Raw genomic sequence first — 21,930 nt, forward strand, 5'->3', positions numbered from 1 at the left:
AAAGGTGGTGGTGGGGGGGTGGGATGGACTGGGAGTTTGGGGTTGGTAGATGCAAACTATTACATTTAGAATGGATAAACAACAAGGTCCCAATGTACAGCCCAGGGAACTATATTCAATATCCTGTGATAAGCCATAATCAAAAAGAATATTAAAAAAAGAATGTATACATGTGTATAACTGAGTCACTCTGCCGTACAGCGGAGATTGGCACAGCATTGTAAATCAACTCTACTTCAATAAAAAAAATTTAAAAAAAGAAACAATTGTTTTAGTGTTGATATGTATAAATATGAACATAAATGTAAGTGCACAAAGCACATAAAGGAAAAAGGCCAAGGACAGAAAGGAGACCAGAGACTGGGAGGGAGTTGAAGGTGAACACGGACCAAGTCTCCACGGGCCTCCCGTGCTCCCCTGGCTGCCCTCCTGAGCACCACTCAGAGGCTACGAGGTATACAAGGCAAAGCCATGAGGTCTGAAGTCAGGGGTGCAGGTTCCACGTGGCTGTGCCACTTCTTAGCTTTATGACCTCAGGCAAGTTAGCATTTTCGGCCTATTTTCTCGCAAAAAAAATAACACAACCTAGTCCACGTGGCTGGTGTGCAGATTACACATAATAGAAGAGGCAGAAGCTCAAATATAATAAGGGCTCAGTCCTCTTCCTCTTTTTTTCCCTCTTTCGATGAATCTTCTCTTTTCCCTTTACACAAAAAAACCTAAAACAAAGTAAATCAAAACAAGGAGTTTTCTAAAAAAAAGAAACAGCCATAAATCTTACTTATTTTCTTAAACTCTCCCAAGAGATTCCAATGGCAGTGGATACAAAAGAGGGGCACATGCTACTTTTCTTCTCTTTATGCAGAGAAAGCAGAGGAAAATAAATGAGGGGGGACTCTTCAGAATAATAAAGACATACAAAATGATTTCATTCTAGTTATAGGTCTTTTTCAAATAAACGTCTTACTTAAAAAGTCACAAAAGCAAAAACAGCATTGTGCTGTCATACAAAGTCTGCAGACACACTATCACTCAATTTTAAGTATATCATCAGGCAAGAGAGGATCAAAGGGGGGAGTCCGTAAGAGGAACATCAGCTTTCCTGTTTGCTGCAGACACACTATCACTCAATTTTAAGTATATCATCAGGCAAGAGAGGATCAAAGGGGGGAGTCCGTAAGAGGAACATCAGCTTTCCTGTTTGCTCTGGAGGGAGTGTGCTGTCGGGCTTGCCTGCAAATGGCTGACGGCTGGCAACATGCTGAGCACAGAGGCCAGGACCACGATGGCCCGAGAACGGATGGCACTGCCTCTCACAGTGGATCTAGCCCGGGGTCCACAGCTTGATGACCTGCTCTACTTTTAATTAGACCCCATACTGGACGAGAAAACACAATACCTGTCTCTCCTCTAGATAGCCCAGAGCTTCATCCATCATTACAGGCACTTAAAGAAAAAAATATATATTAAAAATTGCTTTTGAAAATAACTTTCCCAGTCCCAGAACAGTTTGCATATGGAAAATGCCTGAATAACCTAACAAGTCCCTCCTGGACTGCCCCCCAGTGGCCATTTCCACCTGGAATGTCTGTCTTCTGTTCACCTCTTGCTCATCACTCCTCTAGAACACTTCAGCCCTAGACCTGATGCGGCTGCTAACACTCATTCTTTCTCTTCTGAACTACAACTACCAACTGTGCACTCTCCATAGCCCACAGGTATCAACGTTCTGGCCAAGTCCATACTTTAAATGTCCTTTTCTTCCCAAATTACCCCTTACCAAAAAAATCGAGTAGGGCTTACACCGTTTTTCTTCATTGTATGAAGGCACGACCACAGAAAGCTGCTTGGTAGGCGAGTCCCATATGCTGGGTAAGGCTTCCCTCTGGACTCTGGCATTTAAGAAGAACTTCTCATCTTCATGTCGATGCAGGTGTGGCATCTCTGTAGCAGTTATAAATGCAACAAAGGAAATCTAAAGGCAGATATGTTAATAAGAAATTGTGTTATGTTGACCTTTTTAAACATTTGCTACATTAGAATACATCATTTACATGATTTTTTCACCCTGAGGTGAAATATTTATTGTTTTAGTCCATTAACAATGGTCTGGAGGTGACTTCAAAATTCAAACCAGTCAGTTCCCTATTTTTGAACTGATTATTATTGTCCTTTTTTTTCCCTAACTAAGCATTTTCCCTAATGCTCTAGGAGGCTCTTTGTCTCCTCTCACTTGTCATTCCCCAGCCTCTGTCACCCCAGATATAAAAGGGAACAGTCATTACAGAAGTGCCATCTACTCTGAGATGCCCTGAACTCCCGACCCCTGGTACACACACAGCGAGGCCCCATCCCACTTGGAGCCTATGTGATCGAGGACACACTGCAGGTAGAGCTTCTGGGTGAGGGCAGACCTCCCATCTGAGACCAGGTTGACCCAGCGTAGGAAGGGAAGAGTCCCCCAACCCCCAGAGTAGGGATCAGTAGTGCTTAAGAATATATTCTTGATACTTATCCCAGATTTGAATTCAGAATACACTATTTTTTGGAGTCAGGTATCAAACTTGTAGGCTGTAGGCACCATCCCACTGCTAACATTATATAACCCCCTTCCATATTCAGTGGGGACCTAGCCCTGGAAATAACCATTCTTTGTAACATTGTTTCCATTGGTATACTTTCTGCTTTCAAAACAATCAACCTACCAACTTTTGGAATGCTACTCATTTGTACTTCAGTGACCATTTATAATATTCTATTGGGTACATACTGAAATTGAATATGCTTCTGAATAGTATGAATATGAAGGCAGTATCCAGACTAGTGGCTAAAGAGGTCCTGCTCTGCACCCCTAGTGTCCAGATTGTGGTTTCTAAATTCAATTTCCTATTAAAAGTAACCAATGTTCCTAAGAGGAATGGCTGATTCAGGTCCAGGCCAGGAAATGTACAATGGTGGTCAGAGACGGGAAAGCAAGGAGGCTACCAACAATCATGACAAAGTAGCCAACTTGACAGGCTCCCATTGGCCTGTGAGGGGGAAATTTTAAGCATCAAAAAGAATAATTAATGCAATGTATTAAAACACATGAAAAGTTTTATATCACAGATTCATGATACTAAATATAAAAAATTAGTCACCTTTGTAAGATGCCAGGGAACCATCTCATTATTTTGAAAACTTGCCTTTTATCTTACCTTTTATATATGAAAGATATTTCAGCGTTATCGAATAGCTGAGGATGAAATTTTTTTCATTATAAAATTCCAGGTAATACATGAAGAAGGAATGATACAGTCAGAATATTCCACTTTGCAACCCACAGTGAAATACTGGATTTAGGCAGTGATCATCAATGACTGCTAAACCATTAGGTTAATGACACACTTTATAATCGGTGGGTCAAGCTAACAACTCCTGAACCCAAGAATCCCTCTTAATACCAAAGAAAATCAGAGATTAACACACCTCCTGACACGACACAAAAGGAAGTAATCAGCATCACTCACACACTTCTTTTGATTAAAACAAACATGCATTTCATCAAATCTCTAGATGTAACTACCAGTTTACAGGAAATTCAGGGGACAGAGTAAGACGTTAAAAGTCACTTAAGGGATAAAATTAGTAAAATCCAGACTGTGAGAAATTCTACAGGACAAATGACCGCTTATTAAAGAAAAGGAAAAAAAGGGAGGAGAAATTGTTATAGTTTAAGAGACTTGAGACATACCAATCGAGTGCTAAGTGTGTGTGAATACTGAATGGAACAAACCAATTTACTAACACATACATGAGGCATTTGAACTGATGCAGTATTTGAAATCACTGAACAATGTTAAAAAAAATCTGCAATAACCTCATTGTGGTTTTATTTTAAAAAGGGGGTCCTATCTTCGGAGATAAATGCTTAAGATTTACGGATAAAATGTTATGCCTTGAATTTGCTTCAAAAGTAATTCAGAAAGGAAGTGGGGTGAGGAGACAGTGGGGAGATACATGTATGTATGTGTGTGTGTGTGTGTGTGTGTGTGTGTGTGTGTGTGTATGTGTGTATATATACACACACATACATATATATTCACTGAAAAAAAAACAAAGTTCCACTAGTTGGGTGACATTTGCATACCAGCTCATCAGCTTCCTCACCAAAGGAAGCTAATGATAACATTTCTGTCAGCACTGTTTTAAAGATCAAACGAGATAATCCCTGTTGAATGCTGAATACAATACCCAACATACTGTAAGTACTCAATAAATAACAGCTTTTATAACCAGTTCTGGCTAATAGGATCAAATACTTCCAGTACAATCTCATAACGTACACATTTAAATCTTTGCAACACAGTCAACACAAGGCAGATTCAGTCTAGGATTCTGTCAAGCTCTGCCCAACCCAAAACCTGAAACCTCCCTCCCCCCCAAATTTCCATATACACTAAGGGAAAGAGAGGACTCCTCTCTCACCCAGACATAAACCCTAAAGAAGTCAGGATACACCACTTTTTCTCTATCTACACTACTTTTAAGCCATACATTCTGGCCAGATGGCAAAGTGGCCTTCCTGGCAATGCTATCTAGGCTGCTAACCTTAACGTCAAGGAAGCGGAAAACGCTCCATTTACAAACTAGAGGCAGGCCCATTCCAATTTTATGGGAGAAAGCTCACTTAACAAATTTCCTATTACCTATGGATCAGCAGGTGTTACAACAATGTTTCCGTGTTTCCACAGTAATGGCAAAGAAAATCGTAGTTTGAATTCCCCTGTACTGTCTCTTCTAGAGGCAGCAAGCTTAGGGTGTTGAATTCTAGGACATAACGACCCCCAGGCGTATGATAACACCAGGCCTTGTCTATCTTGGTCTTCCTATGTCCCTAGTGGGTCTTCCTGATCCGCTGATTTATCCAATCTGTAACAGGCGGCTCTTGTCAGTGCTGTCAACACTTTCTATTTGCTTAACTACACCAGGAAAGGGAGTGTCTAGAAAGCACACACTTTCTGGGGGCTCAAGACCTTCCCGATAGGGCCAGAACTACAGCGATTGCAGACCCGGGAGGAAATCTTGGAGAGGTCGGGGCTCAGAAGGCGGGTGGGCAGAGTCCGGGGACCAGGGGTGACATAAGACAGGGTGGGCATGTCCCAGTAAACACAAGTACTAGGCTCTGGGCACGCAGGGATATAAAGCTCTAAAGTAAACATAAAGAACGGAAGAAAGGGGGTGTGAAATTCTAGCAGAGGAAATTCTGGGGTCAAGGCTCAGAGGAAGTATGGTGCAAGGGACACGCCCAAGAGCCGGCAGCGCGGAGGAGAGGATGCCTGGGGCCCGAGTCTCCCGGAGAGCAGTGAGCCCAGGCCCGCGTCGGTCCCCAACCCCTCTCCTCACCAGAATCAGGGCTACAGCCGCCAGCGCCGCGCCGAGCACCGCCAGCTGCAGCAGGAGCGGAGCCATCCTCCATGCCGGCGAAGCCGCCCGCCCTATCCCGCGCCTACACACATGCGGAAGTGCGGCCGCGCAGCCCCGCCTCCCACCCGCAGAGAGACAGCGCCAGCCGGGCGCCCGCCGCCCACAGCGCCGCCGCGGCCAGACCCAGCCACGACCCGGGAGCCCGCGCCGCCCACAGCGCCCCAGCGCGGCAAGGCGAAGAATATGTAATTGTATGGGAGGCGCTCAGTCCGTTTTTGGGAGGGCGGGGGGCCGACTCTCTGTTCCACCGTAGTAAGGTTGCCGGAATTGGCAAGTACAAATTCAGGATGTCCACATAAGTTGAATTTCACATAGGAAACGAATCGTTTTTTAACAGCATTATTAAAATAAAACTCACAGACCATATAACCCATTTGTTTTTGGTATATTACATTAATTTTTTAAAACTGTGATAAAACATAAAATTTCCCATTTTAACCACTTTATGTGTACACTACAGTGGCATTAACTGCATTCACAATTTCCTGCAACCATCACCACCATCTATTTCTAAAACTTTCCCAGTTCTCCCCCAGCTTCTGGTAACAATAACACGAACTACTTTGGGTGTACTCTTTGTTTATCTGACATTCAAACTGAATTGGATGCCCTGTATTTTATACGAAGGAGATGGAGGTCTTGAGCCACGACACAGGATACAACAAAAGCTGCTCCTTTGGAGCCCGCTCCCGGCACCTGTAAATGTCACCTGGTGCGGAAAACGAGCGCACAGAAAATTTACGTAATTCTTCGGTGCTGGAGCAGGGAGGCTTTTACCTGGGAGAAGGCAAGCCCAGGGCCCAGAATAAGAAGAAGGGAAAAGGACCCTGAAACACTGGAATTATGCTCCACACTCAACACCTGATTCTTTGCTTTATATAAGGTCGGTTTTCTCTGAAACTCTTCAACCACCAGTCTCTAAACAGGCACTCATCACTTCTGTAATAGCCGATTCGTCAAAACGTGTCAAAGTCTAGGAAACCTCGAGGGGTGCCTGGCTAGGGGAAGTCTAAGCAAATGCAGGCTGGAAACCTTCCCCACGCCGCCCGCTCCACCCACTCCACCCTGCCTTCTAGATACCCGGCAGCGGGAGAAGGGCGCAGGCGTCAGTATTGAAAATGCGAAGCGGGGCCGCAGAGCCGGCGGAAGGGGCAGTGCTACCCAGGCGAAGGCGGCGCGCGCGCAGGCGCAGGCGCTCAGACGCGCAGGCGCAGACGCGCAGACGCGCAGACGCAGACGCGCAGACGCAGACGCGCAGACGCGCAGACGCAGACGCGCAGACGCGCAAACGCAGACGCGCAGACGCGCAGACGCAGACGCGCAGACGCGCAGACGCAGACGCGCGGGCGGAAGATGGCTGCCGGATTCAAGTGAGTGTGGGAGGCTGGCGGGCGCGAGTTCGTACCGTGCCGGTTGGCGGGTACCGTTACCCGTAATTTTCTCCCCAGGAGACTCCCCCGCACACACACACACCTGGTTCCCACTTCTTTCCACCACGGGAGCGGGCGGCGAGCGGGAGGACTGGAGGTGGTCGTAGTGAAAGGAAAGGGGGCCTCTTCCCGTCGGGGAGGCGAGCGCTGGAAGGGGCTGTGTTGAGCTCGCTACCCGCTGTGAGCGCTGTGGCTTGGTGTGTAGTAGACCTGCAGACCCCGGGGAGCAGTTGTAACCTCGTGAAAAGTGTTCTGTTAGAAGCACCTGCCACGCTGCTCTCCCTCTCCCTTGAAATTTATTTCTAAAAGCGTTGTTCCTCGTTCGGAAGGTTTTACTTAAGCGTTTTTGCTGCCGCTCTGGAGAAGCTTGTAGATTTTCGTTCTGAGTCCAGTTTTAAATAAAAGAAATAAGATTGCAAAGGAAACCAATTGTACTGAAACAGTTATCTGTGTGTATAAATTCCAAGTTTATGGTATAATGAGATATACATCTGTTTTAGAATTAACTTTCTTAATTAAGATCTCCTGGGGAGGTTAGTAACTACTGGAATTTCGAAGTAACGATGAGTCTTACAGGTACCTTTGACAACTCTAAAGTAAAAACGAAAACATTTACTCTCTGTGGTTGTTAAAGTCGGAGGTACGGCTAATATTAATGGTTTATTGCCAACGGTCGTAATTGAAGAGTATGCTAAATTTCAGTCACGGGATAGCGAAAAATATGTAACTTTTTTTTCCTGCCCACCAAGAATCCCTGCTTCAGAGTGAGAGTGATGTTATTTTCACACCTGTATTAATCCTCTTCCAAAGATGCCCTAGGGTTTTGGGCTCCAACCCTATACTTGTTTAAAGCAAAATTAAGGACAGCCTTTGAGTATGATTATTGCAAAGGTATCTAATTTTTATTAGCAACACGTGGCAACATAAACGTTAGAATTCATGAAAGAAACTTAGTTACAAATTTTGGAGATTTCTGCTCCATCACCACACTATTAAGATTTTTGCCAGTTTCTGGATTTATATTGATTTACTAATTTATCTCATTTTTAACATGTGTTTCAGAACTGTGGAACCTCTGGAGTATTACAGAAGATTTTTGGTAAGTAAAGGTGGTTATGTACATTTTTTGCTTTTTGATAATGATATTGTGCTTTTTTCATAAATACAAATATCAATCATTACATTGCACACCTAAACTGTCATACGACAATTATACCTCAGTTTTTAAAAGACAATTTTCAAGTAATTCAAATTAATTTGAATTAATGAGGTTTAGTGTATTTTCACTGGTGTGTGTAAAATATACACGTAGATGTAATCTACTTTCATATATTTATTTAGAAAGAGAATTGCCGTCCTGATGGAAGAGAACTTGGTGAATTCAGGACCACAACTGTCAACATAGGTGAGGGTATTTTGAGTTCTAAAATAGAATGTTGAGGTTGCTTCAGTTCTGAAAATAGTTTTTATTTAAAGTAAATTTTTCTTTGCAAAGTTTTTTTAAACTCACTGTCCTCTCAGTTGTTATGCTCATTTTAAATTTTAAAATAACTGTAAAGTGTTTTCCTGCTTTCCCCTGTTCAAAACTTCTAAGACATGGTTTTCTTACATATCTTACATTTATTAAACCTTCTGTTGCAAACATGGAATTTCCCAATTTTACCTATATGACATTCCCAAGTTTTAGCCTCTGAGCCATTTAAACAGTATTTCAGACAAATTCTACCGTGTCTAAGGGATTTTGTGTCAAGAGATTTAAATCTTTGTAACAGCCCTGTGATTGAACAACAAAGGATTAACTCACTTCAGGGACAATGAACAATCCTTAGACCAGTGCAGCTGACCCTTGAACGACGAGGGTGTTGGGGTGCCGGCCCTCGCACAGTCAGAAATCCAAGCGTAATTTTACAGTTATGGATCGGTGCTTCGTAACCAAGGCTGTGCATCCTCAGACTCAACCAACTGTGGATCGTGTAGTACTGTGGTAATATTTATTGGAAATAATCCTTGTATATAGGTGGAAAGGTGCATTTCAAACCCATGTTGCTCAGGGGTCAACTGTAATTTTAGAAAGACTCAAGAAAGGAATAAATTTTCATAAACAACTTAGATATGTAGCAAGATAGAATCATACGTAGAAGACGAAAACACTTTTTCATTTTGTTTAAATACTTACCTTTTCAGGTTCAATTGGTACTGCAGATGGTTCTTCTTTAGTGAAGCTGGGAAACACTACAGTAATTTGTGGAATTAAAGCGGTAGGTTTACTGTATATATTACTAAGATTTGAGTTACTAAATTAGCTTTATATACTTATTAGATTGTAATACACACCTGTAGTTCTGCTGTTGATTAGGCAATAAGGTGTCTGTTTTTTAGTATTTGTTTTCATTTCCCAAGTTTTCACCTTTGAGTTTTAGATAATACAACCCAAGTTTAATGGCTCTTAATTACAATTTATGAACATTCTCAAATGTGCTGAAATGGAACAACTTAAAACAATCCTCACCACCTTTACTTTTTAAAGAATTTGGTTGTAATTTGAGAAATTGAGAGATTTTTGATGACATTTTTATCTAGTGATGCCATTTAATCTGTGCAAATGTGTAGAAATTGCTCAAAAGAAAAGCTTGAGGGAATAATAGCTACTATTTACTGAGTATTTGCTATGTTCCAGGCACCTTGTGTTAGGTGTTTTACAGAATTATCCAGTTTAATCCTCAGAATAATCATTTGAAGTATTTTTCTTCATTTCCTATTTTACATGACATTCAGTAACTTGTCCAGGAACATAAGGCTCATAAATAGAACTTAGACATGACTGACTCCAAAGCCTCTGCTTTTTCGACTACACAACTCTGAGTTACTTAACCTAAGTTCATTCAATAACTGGCCCAAAGTCTCTCAGCCAAAAGGTGTGGGTCTCACTTTTGAATTAGGTAATTCTAGGGTTTTTGCTCTTGACCATATACCATCAATTCCTAAATCTGTCAGTATCACCTGGAGTTTAAAAATTCAGATTCTTGGCTACTGAATAAGAGAATCTATTTTCTTTCTCTTAGGAAGAGAGGGTGGGACAGAAATCTAAAGAGCCCCAAGTAATTTTGATGAGTAGCACTACCATCAGCTGTGCTACTACACTGCCTTCTTGCTTTGCAGAGCTGGTGAGGCGTGGTCCAATGTTCCTAGAGCCCCTGACATACGTTCCTAAGCTCATCTTCCCAGTAGATGCTCATGATGTAGGTAACTAGCTAAGATGGTCTTTGGTAGAGGCTTCCATAACTGACTTCTTCACAATTTTTTAGTAGCTTCTTTCATAGGAAACATTTGTCTGCTTCTGTAGGAATTTGGAGCACCACCAACAGATGCCCCTGATAAAGGATATGTTGGTAAGTTAAATGCCTTCATAAATTTAATACAAATACTTTAAGACAGTTAACACTATTATTATAGTTAAATCTTAGTAGGTGAGTTGAAGAAAATTATTCATAAGCTTCAGACATCCCTGAAAAGTTTTATGTATGTTTATGTTAGAAGATAGCATAATAGCAAGATACAGAATTTTGTAAATACCTTTTATCAAACTTGTTTGATCACTTTTGGTTTATACAGATGTCATCAACCAAGAAAATAGATTCTCTTAGGCAAAGGGCTGTAATTGCAAACTTTTCTGTCTCCATAAAGAATTTTCCTTTATACCAGTATGTGATTTTTTTCCTTACCTTGGACCATCTTTTCTTTATGGTAGGAACCAACCTTTTAAAAATGCAGAACAGTTGGTATGAATAGAGGGGCTATTTACTGTTACAGATTGGGGTATTTTGAAAGAAACCCAGAAACTTTTGTGAATAATTTAGGATTAAGGCTGTTTCTTAAACACACGCTTTTTTTTTGGCGGGGCGGTTGTGTGGGAAAAAATAAATTTTATCTAAGGATAAGATTTTCACAGAGATGAAAAAGAATATAACTGATGTGTTACAGTGCTTTCCACTTGGAAAGCCTATCCATGCCTACAGTTGTCTTTGCCATGGATTGATATTATCTTTAAAACTAAACGAGAGGTGACGTTTGGTTCATAGCTGCAGTTTCTTTCAGTTCCTAATGTGGATCTGTCACCTCTGTGTTCCTGGAGATTTCGGTCTGGACCTCCTGGAGAAGAGGCCCAGGTGGCCAGCCAGTTCATTGCAGATGTCATTGAAAAGTAAGATCATTATGATAAAATGTGACTATCATTCATTTTAGAGAGTTTTTGAACTTTTATTTACTGTGTTCTATGTCTTCAAATCAAGTTCACAGGTAATTCAGAAAGAGGACTTGTGTATCTCTCCAGGAAAGGTAAGAGGAATAAAGAAGCTATGAGCTTTTATTAATTCTGAAATGTTTTGTGGGGGAAATTTAATTTCTTTTTTTTTAAAGTTTCTGAGCCTTGAAGGTTATCTTGATTGTCTACCCAAGGGTGTGGTTTGTAAGTAGAAACAAATACCACGTTATAGCAATCAGAAGGCTTTAATTTCCACTTTGTTTAAACTGTTTTAGCTTGCTTGGGTTCTATACTGTGATCTCATTTGCCTCAACCATGATGGAAACATTTTGGATGCTTGCACCTTTGCTTTGTTAGCAGCTTTAAAAAATGGTAAGCAACCTTAGGGAATACTCCTACTTATGTGTCAGAATGTTCTGTTTTGGTAAAATTTCTCAATAAATTTTTAAAGGTTTTTGTTAAGACTTACCTATCATTCATGTGTTTCTAAATTAAAGAAAAACGTGTTTGTATCTACTGTATTTGCCTTAATTGTTCTAAGATATATTTTTTTAAAAATACTACTTATGGACAAGTTTAATAGAGGGAAAAGTGAATTAATGAAGCATAGAATGCCTTTTTGTTTCTTTCACTAGAGTGAGAGACTGACTTTACATATTCGCCTTTTTCTAGTACAGTTGCCTGAAGTTACTATAAATGAAGAAACTGCTTTAGCAGAAGTTAATTTAAAGAAGAAAAGTTATTTGAATATTAGAACTCACCCAGTTGCAACTTCCTTTGCTGTGTTTGATGAGTAAGTTAATCAAATGTATTAAAAGGTTGTATATTTAATTGAAGGGAGGACAAAGATTCTTACAAGTAGTAGAATTTCAGGTTGCTGTTAACTTTTCTGGTTTCTACCAGTTCTAGCTCCTTGCTTAAGCTAAAATGCAGGTAGTGAGTTTAATTTGTACAGTTTTCTAAAATAAAATTTGTCCCATGGGTTGATAATTTATACCTTTTCATTTTTAAAATAGCACTCTGCTTATAGTTGACCCTACTGAAGAGGAGGAAAACCTGGCAACTGGAACCTTAACAGTAGTAATGGACGAGGAAGGCAAGCTATGTTGTCTTCACAAACCAGGCACGCACTTTCCTTCCATTGCAGTACTAAACACGTAGATGAAAACTCAGCATGAGCTTCTTTATGTTAGGGAGGGCCAAATGGAACGTGGGATGTTTTACTGGTTTATGTAATGTAAATTTACTATGTGGTTTCTTTGTTACTTCAGATGCCTTGCATTTTTATATTGTATGTCAGTGGTTCTTAAACTTCAGGAGGTCTTGTTAAAACATAAACCTGCAAATCTTGAGACCACACCACTGGTTTATATTATTCACTTTTTTGGTTTTATGTCAATAACTTGACATGATGTAGATCATGTAAAAATAAGTGTTGGCACAATACTTTTTCAGGTGGAAGTGGACTGACTGGAGCTAAACTTCAAGACTGTATGAGCCGAGCCGTTACAAGACACAAAGAAGTAAAAAAACTGATGGATGAAGTATTTAAGAGTATGAAACCCAAATAAACAACCACCACATTTTCAAAACAGATTTGTAAAAACTGTATTTGTTACACTGTGCACAAACCTTTTATACTAAATAAATATCAAACTACATTCTTCTGAAAGATGTTTCTAGTATTTCTTAGGTCACTTCTGTATTATGTACAGTGAAACCATTTTTAAAAAGCAATGACTTAGGCAAACTCACCCTAATGGTTCGTTAAACCATTTCCCTGTTTTTATTTAAAAATCATAGGGTTGTGCTTCTGTATAAAGTTTGTATATCTAGCAATGTAAAATACTGACACGTTAAAAAACAAAAACGAAGTAGAAACTCAGAATCCTTTTGATTCAATGCTCTTACGTTTTTTAAAAAAAAAATAATGCAAGCCTCAGAATTTTGGAGTGGTTGGCGTGCCTCTCTTCATTTTACTTTTTGACTGGCTGCCTGTATGCCGATGACGATGTAGCTGAGCTGTCTGTGCTGCTGCTGCTGCCGCCATAGCCATTTGATGCTGCAAGAACCGCAACTGCTGCAAAGTAGAGGGGAAAAAATCAAGTTAGGTTAAAGGTAGGCAGGTATGGAAGATGCTTTTCCTGAGAGTGATGAAAACAACAAAACTGAAAGGGAGAAAGCACCAAGGTAACAAAAAAGGACTATACCACATCAGGACAATGCACAGTCAAACAGCACCAGTGGCACAGAAGCCTGCTGCGGGCTTTAAAAATGGCTCTTGGTAAACTTCAAAAGTATTTCTGTTACTTTGCCTGGCCAGTCTATATTGCAGTAACTCAGCAACTTCAGTTACCATTTTGTTGTATGATAGTTTATAGCAATATAAAACCACCCTGCAAATTAAAGAAAGTCAACTATAATATGCTGACTTCTAGAATAATGGAACAACATTCTTCAAAAACAGGTATGACATGTACAAATAGGAACACTGGTACACTTGCCTTTTTCTGCAGTACAGTATTAAAAAGTTAACCATTGGCACTTACAACTATTTCAAAATGTACTGAAACCTATAAAAATGTATGTTAATGTGCCACCAGCACTTCAGGAAAGATTTTGAATTAGGAAAGGAGTATGACTTAAATGTACAAAATATTCAGTGCTCCAAGTTCACTGGCTAAAATTGTCAGACTTTTAAATAAAATTTGCTAAATTATTTACCAATTACTGTATAGTCTTAAAAGACAGTAACATAAAACTAAAGTAAGGTATTTTGAAGTACTTTTGGAGCAGAGTATCTTTAAAAATGTAACCAGAGTGAAGTTGCTGGATTACTTGGATCTGTTGCTGCTGCTGTTGAAAGGCAGAGGAGAGCTGGAATCTCTGCTGAGGAAGGCTTTGCTCAGGTCTGTTCTCGGCAGAGCCAAGCTGAGACAACACTACAGAGAGGAGAAGGGGAAAGCAGGCCAGTCAGAAAGTTTGAAGGCTACCAGGGTTAGAAAAGGACAACATAGAAAATGAAATAATAGAAAAGTATCAGTATGATTAATCTTAAGTATCAAATCACAGACATTTCAGAATAAATTTAGTACAGTCTCCTGTTAGTTGAGGGTACCATTGATGATAGAACTTCCTGGACATGGAAGAGAAGGGAAAGCATGTGGGCCAAAGCACTGTATCCCTCTCTTTTCTTACATCTCAATGAAATTTGATACTAGTGCTATTTTGTTGAGAAGGCTTTCTAGCAAAACACTGAATACAGTATGTTATTTTAAAATATAACCAATCAGGTAGGAAATGGAGTGGGAGAAATCCAAACTACCATAAGGACAAAACTGGTAGACAAGTGCTAAAAGATGAATGTTAGACTACACCATTAGCAACAAAGGTGGTGAACCTTTTAGAGCTGAGTGAGATCAGGGACAAGTTCAACTCTTTCACTGCTCAGTTGAGGACATTTCAGACCTGGATCGTTTGAGTGACTCAAAGGTAATTAGTGGCAAGTCGAGCTAGGAACATTCTCATTTTTCAGCCTAGAGTTCTTTCCACTAAATTATACTACAGCTATTTTAGGAAAAAATAGCTTGTGGGGTAAAAGTTTATACTAATAAATTTCCATTTGGAAATTCACTGCCTCTAAATTAGAACTTTACATAAATTATTCCAAATTCGGAAACAGAATTATACCAGATTCTAAAGGCATCATAGTAAGCCCAATGATAATTCAAAATGTTAACATGTTCACTCATTAATCCTCAAACAGTATCTCAGTTTTCTTATACATGTGGCGTCTTGATTTTAATTAAATGTAGTTATAATTGCTATCTTCAATTGATGAAATGATCTTCATTAAACACATATCTTTGGTGCACCATTTATTACTAGAAGTGGTGAGCAATCATTTAGTACAATCATTTTTTTACAAGTGTCTTACAGAAGCTAAGCTACTTGCTATTAAGTCCTAATTCATACAACTACAAGCCACTGGAACGAGACAAAAGATTGTGCAATCTGGAAAAATGCAGTCTCAATAACTCAGGAAAACTGAAGAGCTAACAGCTTTAGAAGCTTCCTAGTAAGTTGGGTAACTGTAAAATTTTCGCAACAAAATTTAACATGAGGAAAACATTAACTGCTGTTGATATATGTAGGTCAAAAGCACTTTAATCAATTATCAAAATAATGAAAAAAATCTGAGTGCCATCAATTAATCCATTTAATAGTTCACACATTAAATACAACTAAACTTTTTCCTTGTAACTGTCAGCACAAGGAAAAGAAATAGTTAAAATGGTGAGATCCCAAATAGATTAGACACTTTAAATAAATTCAACATATTTAGTTATGAAGATACCAACCAGCTGCCTGTGACTGCATATAACTTCCTACTCCAGCAAGGTTAATAACTGCAGTGTGCTGAGCAGATAAGGCCTGTTCTTGACTGGTACAACTTTGTTCAGAAGCCTGAATAAAAAAATAATACGTGACTTGTACAAAAATAAAAACAATTTTGGATTGGTGGAATTAGTATTTTACTCCTATATGAAAAAAAAATCAACATTAGTCTAGGTCTTGCAAAAAGAATGGCCTAAGGAAAAGACGTCAAAGGTATTTAGAATTAGCAAGAATAAGCTTATGGTATTTTGAAAGCAAGAAAATAAAACCTAATTTTCAGAACTGATTATGTATTAAAAATAATTACTAAGGCTTCTATAAAACTTTGTCAGAACTTTTTTTTTAATTGAAGTATAGTTGATTTGCAGTATTGTTAGTTTCAGGTATAGAGCAAAGTAATTCAGTTGTATATATATACACACACACACATATTTTTCAATTATTTTCCCTTATAGGTTATTACAAGATATTGAAGGTAGTTCCCTGTGCTACATGTTAAATCCTTGTTGCTTATCGATTTTCTGTATAGTAGTCTGTATCTGGTAATCCCATACTCCTAATTTAAGCGCCCCTGCAACATGGTAACCATACGTCTGTTTTCTATGTCTGTGTGTCTGTTTCTGTTTGGTATATAGATTGGTTTGTATTATTTTTTAGATTCAACATATAAGTGATATCATATAACATTAGTCTTGCTCTTAGTTCGCTTAGTTTGATATTCTCTAGGTCCATCCACATTGCTGTAAATGGCAATATTTCATTCTTTCTATGGCTAATATTCCACTGTATATATACACCACATCTTCTTAAGCCAATCATCTGTTGATGGCACTTGGGTTGTTCCTGTCTTGGCTATTATAAACAGTGCTGCTATGAACATGGGGGTGGCATGTATCTTTTCAAATAAGAGTTTTCATCTTTTCTGGATATATACCCAGGAATGGGAGTGCTGGATCATATGGCAGCTTGGGTTTTAGTTTTTAAAGGAACCTCCATACTGTTCTCCATAGTGGCTGCGCCAATTTACATTTCCACCAGCAGTGCAAGAGGATTCCCTTTTCATCTATTTAGGCCTGCCCATTTTTTGATAGGGCTGTTTGTTTTTTTCAATATTGCTTCTATAAAGCTTCATCAGAACAAGTTTTTAAAGCTTAAAACACTGTTTGCAACATAGTACTAGAACTTCTAGTGAGCACATTCAAGAAAAGGAAACAAAAAGGCATACAGATTAAAAAGAAAAAATACCTGCCCTTATTTGCAAATGGCATTGATTATTTAGGAAAAAACACCCTAATGAATCTACAAAAAAACTTCTAGAACAAATAAGTGAGGTCAGTAAGATTGCAGAACACAAGATCAACATACAAAAACCAATTCTGTATACTAGCAATGAACATGCAGAAAACGAAATTAAAAACAATACCATTAACAATTTCCCAAGAATGGGAAAAAAAAGGAAGGAAGGGAGGGAGGGAGGGAGAAAGGAAGGAAGGAAGGGAGGAAGGAAGGGAAAGAAAGAGAAAGAAAGAAGGAAACTTAGGTGTAAATCTATGAAACATATAGGTTTTGTATGCTGAAAACTAGCTGATTTTAGCCTAGAGACACACTGTGTTCATGGACTAGAAAACTCACATAGTAAACATGCTAAGCCTTTCCCAAAATGACCTTTAGGTTTAACTCAATTCCTTTAAAAATCCCAGCAAAGTCTTCTGTAGATATAGATAAGATGATTCTAAAATTCATAAGGAAAGGCAAAGGATCTAGAACAGCTAAAGAATTTTGAAAAAGGGTAACATGGGAAGAATCACTGTGTCTGATTTTAAGACTTACTATATGTATGTGTATGTGTGTATATATATATGTGTGTGTGTATGTGTATATATACACATAGTCTACAGCGATCACAACAGTATGGTACTAACAGAGTGACAGATATTAATAGATGGGTGAAACAGAGTAGAGAATACAGAAATAGAGCCACACAAACACAGCCAACTGATCTTTGACAAAGATGCAAAAGTAATTCAGTTGAGGAGGATGGCTTTTCTAACAAATGGTGCTGGAGCAAATGGACATCCATATCCCCCCATAAAATGAACCTGGACCAAAGTCTCATACCTTTTATAAAAATCAACTGAAAATGGATCATAGAATTAAATGGAAACTATGAAAAAAAAACTTTGGGGCCTAGGGCTAGGTGAGGAGTTCTCAGACTTAATACCTAAAGCACAATTCATTAAAAAAAAAAAAGATAACTCAGACTTCCATCAAAAGATGGAAGCAATCCAAATGTCCATTGATGGATAAATGGATAAACAAAATGTGATATATAAATACAATGAAATATTATTCAGCCTTAAAAAGGAATTTCTGACACATGCTACAACATGGATGAACCTTTTGGGTATTATGCTAAATTAAACAGGTCAGTCACAAATAGACAAATACTGTATAATTTCACTTATATGAGGTGCCTGGAGTAGTCAAACTCACAGAAACAGAAAGTTGGCTAGAAGAGGGGGGAAATAAGGAGTTGTTTCACGGGTATAGAGTTTCACTTTTGCAAGATGAAAAAGTTCTGGAGATTGGCTGCACAACAATATGAATATACTTAATGCTACTAAACTGCATATTTAGAAATGGTTAAGATGGTAAATTTTGTGTTACAGTATTTTACAATTTTGTAAAGAAAGTGCAAATCAAGAATTTTATATCCAGCCAAGTAATCCTTTATGTGTTAATAAAGAAAAATAGTTTTAAATGTGCCTTTCCTGAGAAATCTAATAGAGGATGAGCATTATCCAATCAAGATTTGACTGGGGAATCTTTGGTGGAAGGACTGATAGTGAACATTACATATATTTAATTACGAACTAAGAGAAACGATGAGGGTGGGACTCAGCAATCAGTAATTTTTAGTTTCCCAGATGATTCCGAAGTGCAGCAAAGGTTCAGAAAAATCTGAAGTTCCTTCTATTACTTTAATTTACTGTAGTTCTTGTTCAATTTCATTTTGTTTGGCAATGTACAAAGTATTTGTTTTTGTCTATCTTCGCTCTGTTTTATGCTTCAAGATAAAAAGAACATCTGTATTCTAACAGAGACAAAATATTATCAAAAGAAGGATGATGATGGGGTAGAAAATACATGGCCTATAGAGGCAGAAAGACTTGGACTTGAATCCCTGCTCTGCCACTCGATGTATGGTTGTGAGCAAGTTAGTCACCTGAATCTATTTCAGACTATGCAAGATGGAAGTGACATCATCTATTCAAGTATGGCGGTTGTGAGAATTAGAAATAGGCACCCAATAACTGATAGCTGCTACTGTTAATGAAGAAAAACCGCACATGAAAAGTTGGTTCAAACAATCTAAATAAAAACACTTGAAATATGCTTGGCATATACCAAAAAAGGTTATAATTCTATGATACAAAGCATATGGAAGGTAGAAAGGACATACCTGCTCCCCTGGCTGTTGAGGAACAGAAGTTGTGGGTTGCTGAGGTTGCTGTGGTGTAAACTGAGAAAGCTGCTGCTGCTGCTGCAGTGTGTTAAAAATGAGCGAGCCACCTGGAAGCTATTAAGTAAGCAAGAATTAATTAGCCGATTTCAGACTAAATTTCTTTATTCTACAAGCATTTCTGGAGCATTCACTATGTGTCAGGCATTCTTCCAGGGACTGAGGAAACAGGTGAGCAAAAATGGAAACAAAACAAGATTCCTGCCCTTAAAAAAAAGGAACAATCGCTTTAAACACAATTTTTAAGTGCTGTTACTTTGGCTCTCAAATATGTTAGTAATCTCCAATGTAAGTCTTTCTGCTTCAAGTTAATAGTTAGCTATCCAAATACACACACTGCTTTTATTTAACTCCTTTTATACATCAACACAAAACAGCATTAAATGCATTTGGAAGTATAAACAAGAAGCTAGTGATAATCAGATATATATTAAGAAAACTTGTCTCCCTAAATTTGGTCTAGCTTTGCCCTAAACCAGAAATGCATGGATTTTTATATAACATAGCTAGGAATTCCAAAGCTGAAAAGAAAATGCATTAGATGTCCATATTTAGTTTGGAGACATTACTTGCTCTGTCATTCTGAATAAATTAATTAAAAAAAAAACTTTTAAAAAAGCATCATCCAGAAAACTCCACACTAAAAACTAAAACTATGCATTCCAAATGCATCAGGAAACAAATGGTTTTTCCATCTTATTCTACAGGAGTCTAAGTTAAAAGCACTTTGAAGTTTTGTGGGAAAGTCCAAGCAAATATCAAATACAGAACTCTTAGGTCTTTATAGTCAAAAAAGGTGTCTCGGGTCAAAAGCTCTATACCCAGCATAGCTCACTGTTAGGTAAACCTGGACAAAGCACAGGTCAAATGTTCCTTCCTCAATTAGGTAGACAGTAATAAATGTTGCAAAATATAATTTATAAGGTGGCTTTGCCCTTAATCCTTATTATCAGTGCTATTAAGGAATCCCACTCCTCTTAACACTGAGACTGATCCTTGTAGAAATTCCTACAGCAAAATGCAGGAAAGTCGGCTAAATAAACCAATGTGTCCATAACACAATTAGATCATTCTGCAATTAGTCTGTAAATACTGACACTGTTTGCGTATTGTGACAGGAAATAAGTTTTAAGATTTAGTTCTAAATGTATTTCCTGATTTATTACTTCTGAGTATCAGGTTGGGTTGATCTGTTTGTTATTTCCCAATAATCCATAGCTCTGCCATTCTTTGTCTCCAAGTCTTTATATTTATGTCTACCTTTTCTAAAAATTCTCTGTAGATAATCCCATCCATTTTCCAACCTAGTAGTTTAATACTGAACTCCATCCTTAAAGGACCTAGCATAACACTCAGAATATTATAAGTTCACAACATGTACTAAATTCTTTACCTACAATCTCTCTTTATATGTTAACATTGATAAAATGTGTTAAGAAAAGCCTCACTACTAGACACAAACTGTAATCTAACAAACATTTATTGACTGACTACTAGGTGCCTGGCACTGTGCCACGAAGTCACACTCTCCTCAGGAAAAGAACACACATACCTAATTTTAAAAATTTCTATTCACACAAAAAATCTACTATAAGCAAACAGCAATACCTACATGCATACATAAAAAGTCTGTTAAGAGAGAAATTATTTCTAAGTATACCTGCTGCTACTATTGTAGGCAAGTTATTTTCCTTGGCAGTTGTCAACTCTCCCCTCTGGAACTAGTTCTTGACTTGGCAGTGGTGCCAGAGCGGATGAAAGTGCAGTACATAGGATACCAATTCTTTCCCCTTATCTACTTGAACATGCAAAGGTAACCACACCCTTAGAAGATTCTGGACAACCTCAAAACTTCAAATGCTGATATGTACAAACTTACATGGTTAAAAACAAACAAACAAACAAAAACTATAAAAACTTTAATAAAAAGCAGTGTTTCAGGTTTACCTGGAGTAGGTTTAAGGGCCTGAGACTTGAAGTATTTTTTAAACCAAATGGAACACCTATTAAATAAAACTCATGGTTAAAACAGGGAATTACAACTTTATTATACTTGAAAGTATTTTATACTTTAGTATATAAAAATATAATACTTTAAGTACTTCCTGCACAGATGTGCTTATTTTCTATACTTTAAAAATTTCTTGTAAGCAAAAAACCCCCTATTTTCATCAATACCAAAGATGTGAGCACCAGATGTACACTATAATCTGTATTTCAGAAACTGAGACTTCTTTATAACTATTTTGACTGTTGGTTGGAAAAGTAATCTAGCAGTATGCAAACACCATAAATATAATAAAACTATCACTGTTGTGCAAATACATTTCAGGGACTGGCATCTATTTATATTCCTCAGTGCTAAACAGCATATGATAATAACCCTATCTCTGAGAAGCAGTGTGCCCTGTGCCATTTTTTAAAGTACAAATGCTAATATTAATAATGCTAAAGAACGCTGTTGAATTTTGTGTGTAAGGATCAAGCTGAAAGTCAGGAAACGATGCTCTGTTAATTCTGAACTTATTCCCCAAAATCTGTGACACAACATGGAGCACATCATAAAACAGGGGTTGGCAAACTCTTCCAGTAGGCTTTATGGGCCACGCAGAGACTCTCATATACTCTTTCTCTTGTCTTTTTTTAAAAAAACAAACTTTAAAAAATGTAAAACTATTCTTAGCTTAGATGTGGGTTATAGTTTGCTGATCCCAGTCTCAAAGTATGTATTGTATATATTTTCCTCACTAAATATACCAATTCGAACACTAGTTAAAAATGTATATAGTCCTCTAAGCAGATAATTGTACCAAAAAAGATACAGAAAAAATAATGCACAGATGACAGTATGA

At 38.2% G+C, this 21,930-nt stretch overlaps 3 protein-coding genes across 8 annotated transcripts in view; 1 reads left to right on the forward strand and 2 right to left on the reverse strand.

The window, feature by feature from the left end:
* ALG5 (ALG5 dolichyl-phosphate beta-glucosyltransferase) overlaps positions 1 to 5,483 on the reverse strand; it is a 33,075-nt gene extending 27,592 nt beyond the window's left edge. Inside the window, exons 1-3 of one of the 2 annotated variants that reach the window (XM_082859164.1) lie at positions 5,386 to 5,483; positions 1,804 to 1,975; positions 1,400 to 1,446 (exon numbers count right to left, since the gene is read on the reverse strand). In XM_082859164.1, the coding sequence (XP_082715290.1) occupies positions 1,400 to 1,446; positions 1,804 to 1,975; positions 5,386 to 5,451 (285 nt within the window). In that variant the 5' untranslated portion in view covers positions 5,452 to 5,483. Of the gene's footprint in view, positions 1 to 1,399; positions 1,447 to 1,803; positions 1,976 to 5,385 lie in introns of those variants that run through there. The other variant, XM_082859165.1, reaches the window with a different exon arrangement.
* Positions 5,484 to 6,791: 1,308 nt separating this feature from the next.
* On the forward strand, positions 6,792 to 12,751 carry EXOSC8 (exosome component 8). The gene is made up of 11 exons (XM_082859759.1): positions 6,792 to 6,836; positions 7,959 to 7,995; positions 8,238 to 8,301; positions 9,081 to 9,154; positions 10,240 to 10,285; positions 10,992 to 11,097; positions 11,186 to 11,231; positions 11,433 to 11,529; positions 11,830 to 11,950; positions 12,174 to 12,280; positions 12,613 to 12,751. Exons 1-11 carry the CDS (start codon positions 6,820 to 6,822, stop codon positions 12,726 to 12,728), a joined length of 831 nt encoding a protein of 276 aa, XP_082715885.1. The 5' UTR covers positions 6,792 to 6,819; the 3' UTR covers positions 12,729 to 12,751.
* Positions 12,752 to 12,783: 32 nt separating this feature from the next.
* SUPT20H (SPT20 homolog, SAGA complex component) overlaps positions 12,784 to 21,930 on the reverse strand; it is a gene marked incomplete at its 3' end in the record, with an annotated part of 39,648 nt that continues 30,501 nt past the window's right edge. For 2 of the 5 annotated variants that reach the window (XM_082859754.1, XM_082859753.1), the window contains exons 22-25: positions 21,026 to 21,081; positions 19,019 to 19,135; positions 15,519 to 15,624; positions 12,789 to 13,237 (exon numbers count right to left, since the gene is read on the reverse strand). In XM_082859754.1, the coding sequence (XP_082715880.1) occupies positions 13,134 to 13,237; positions 15,519 to 15,624; positions 19,019 to 19,135; positions 21,026 to 21,081 (383 nt within the window). Of the gene's footprint in view, positions 13,238 to 13,995; positions 14,100 to 15,518; positions 15,625 to 19,018; positions 19,136 to 21,025; positions 21,082 to 21,930 lie in introns of all 5 variants that reach the window. The other 3 variants (XM_082859758.1, XM_082859756.1, XM_082859755.1) reach the window with 3 other exon arrangements.

The sequence above is a fragment of the Leucopleurus acutus genome (genome assembly GCF_964270905.1).
Source record: "Leucopleurus acutus genome assembly, chromosome: 18".
Classification (NCBI taxonomy): Eukaryota; Metazoa; Chordata; class Mammalia; order Artiodactyla; family Delphinidae; genus Leucopleurus; species Leucopleurus acutus.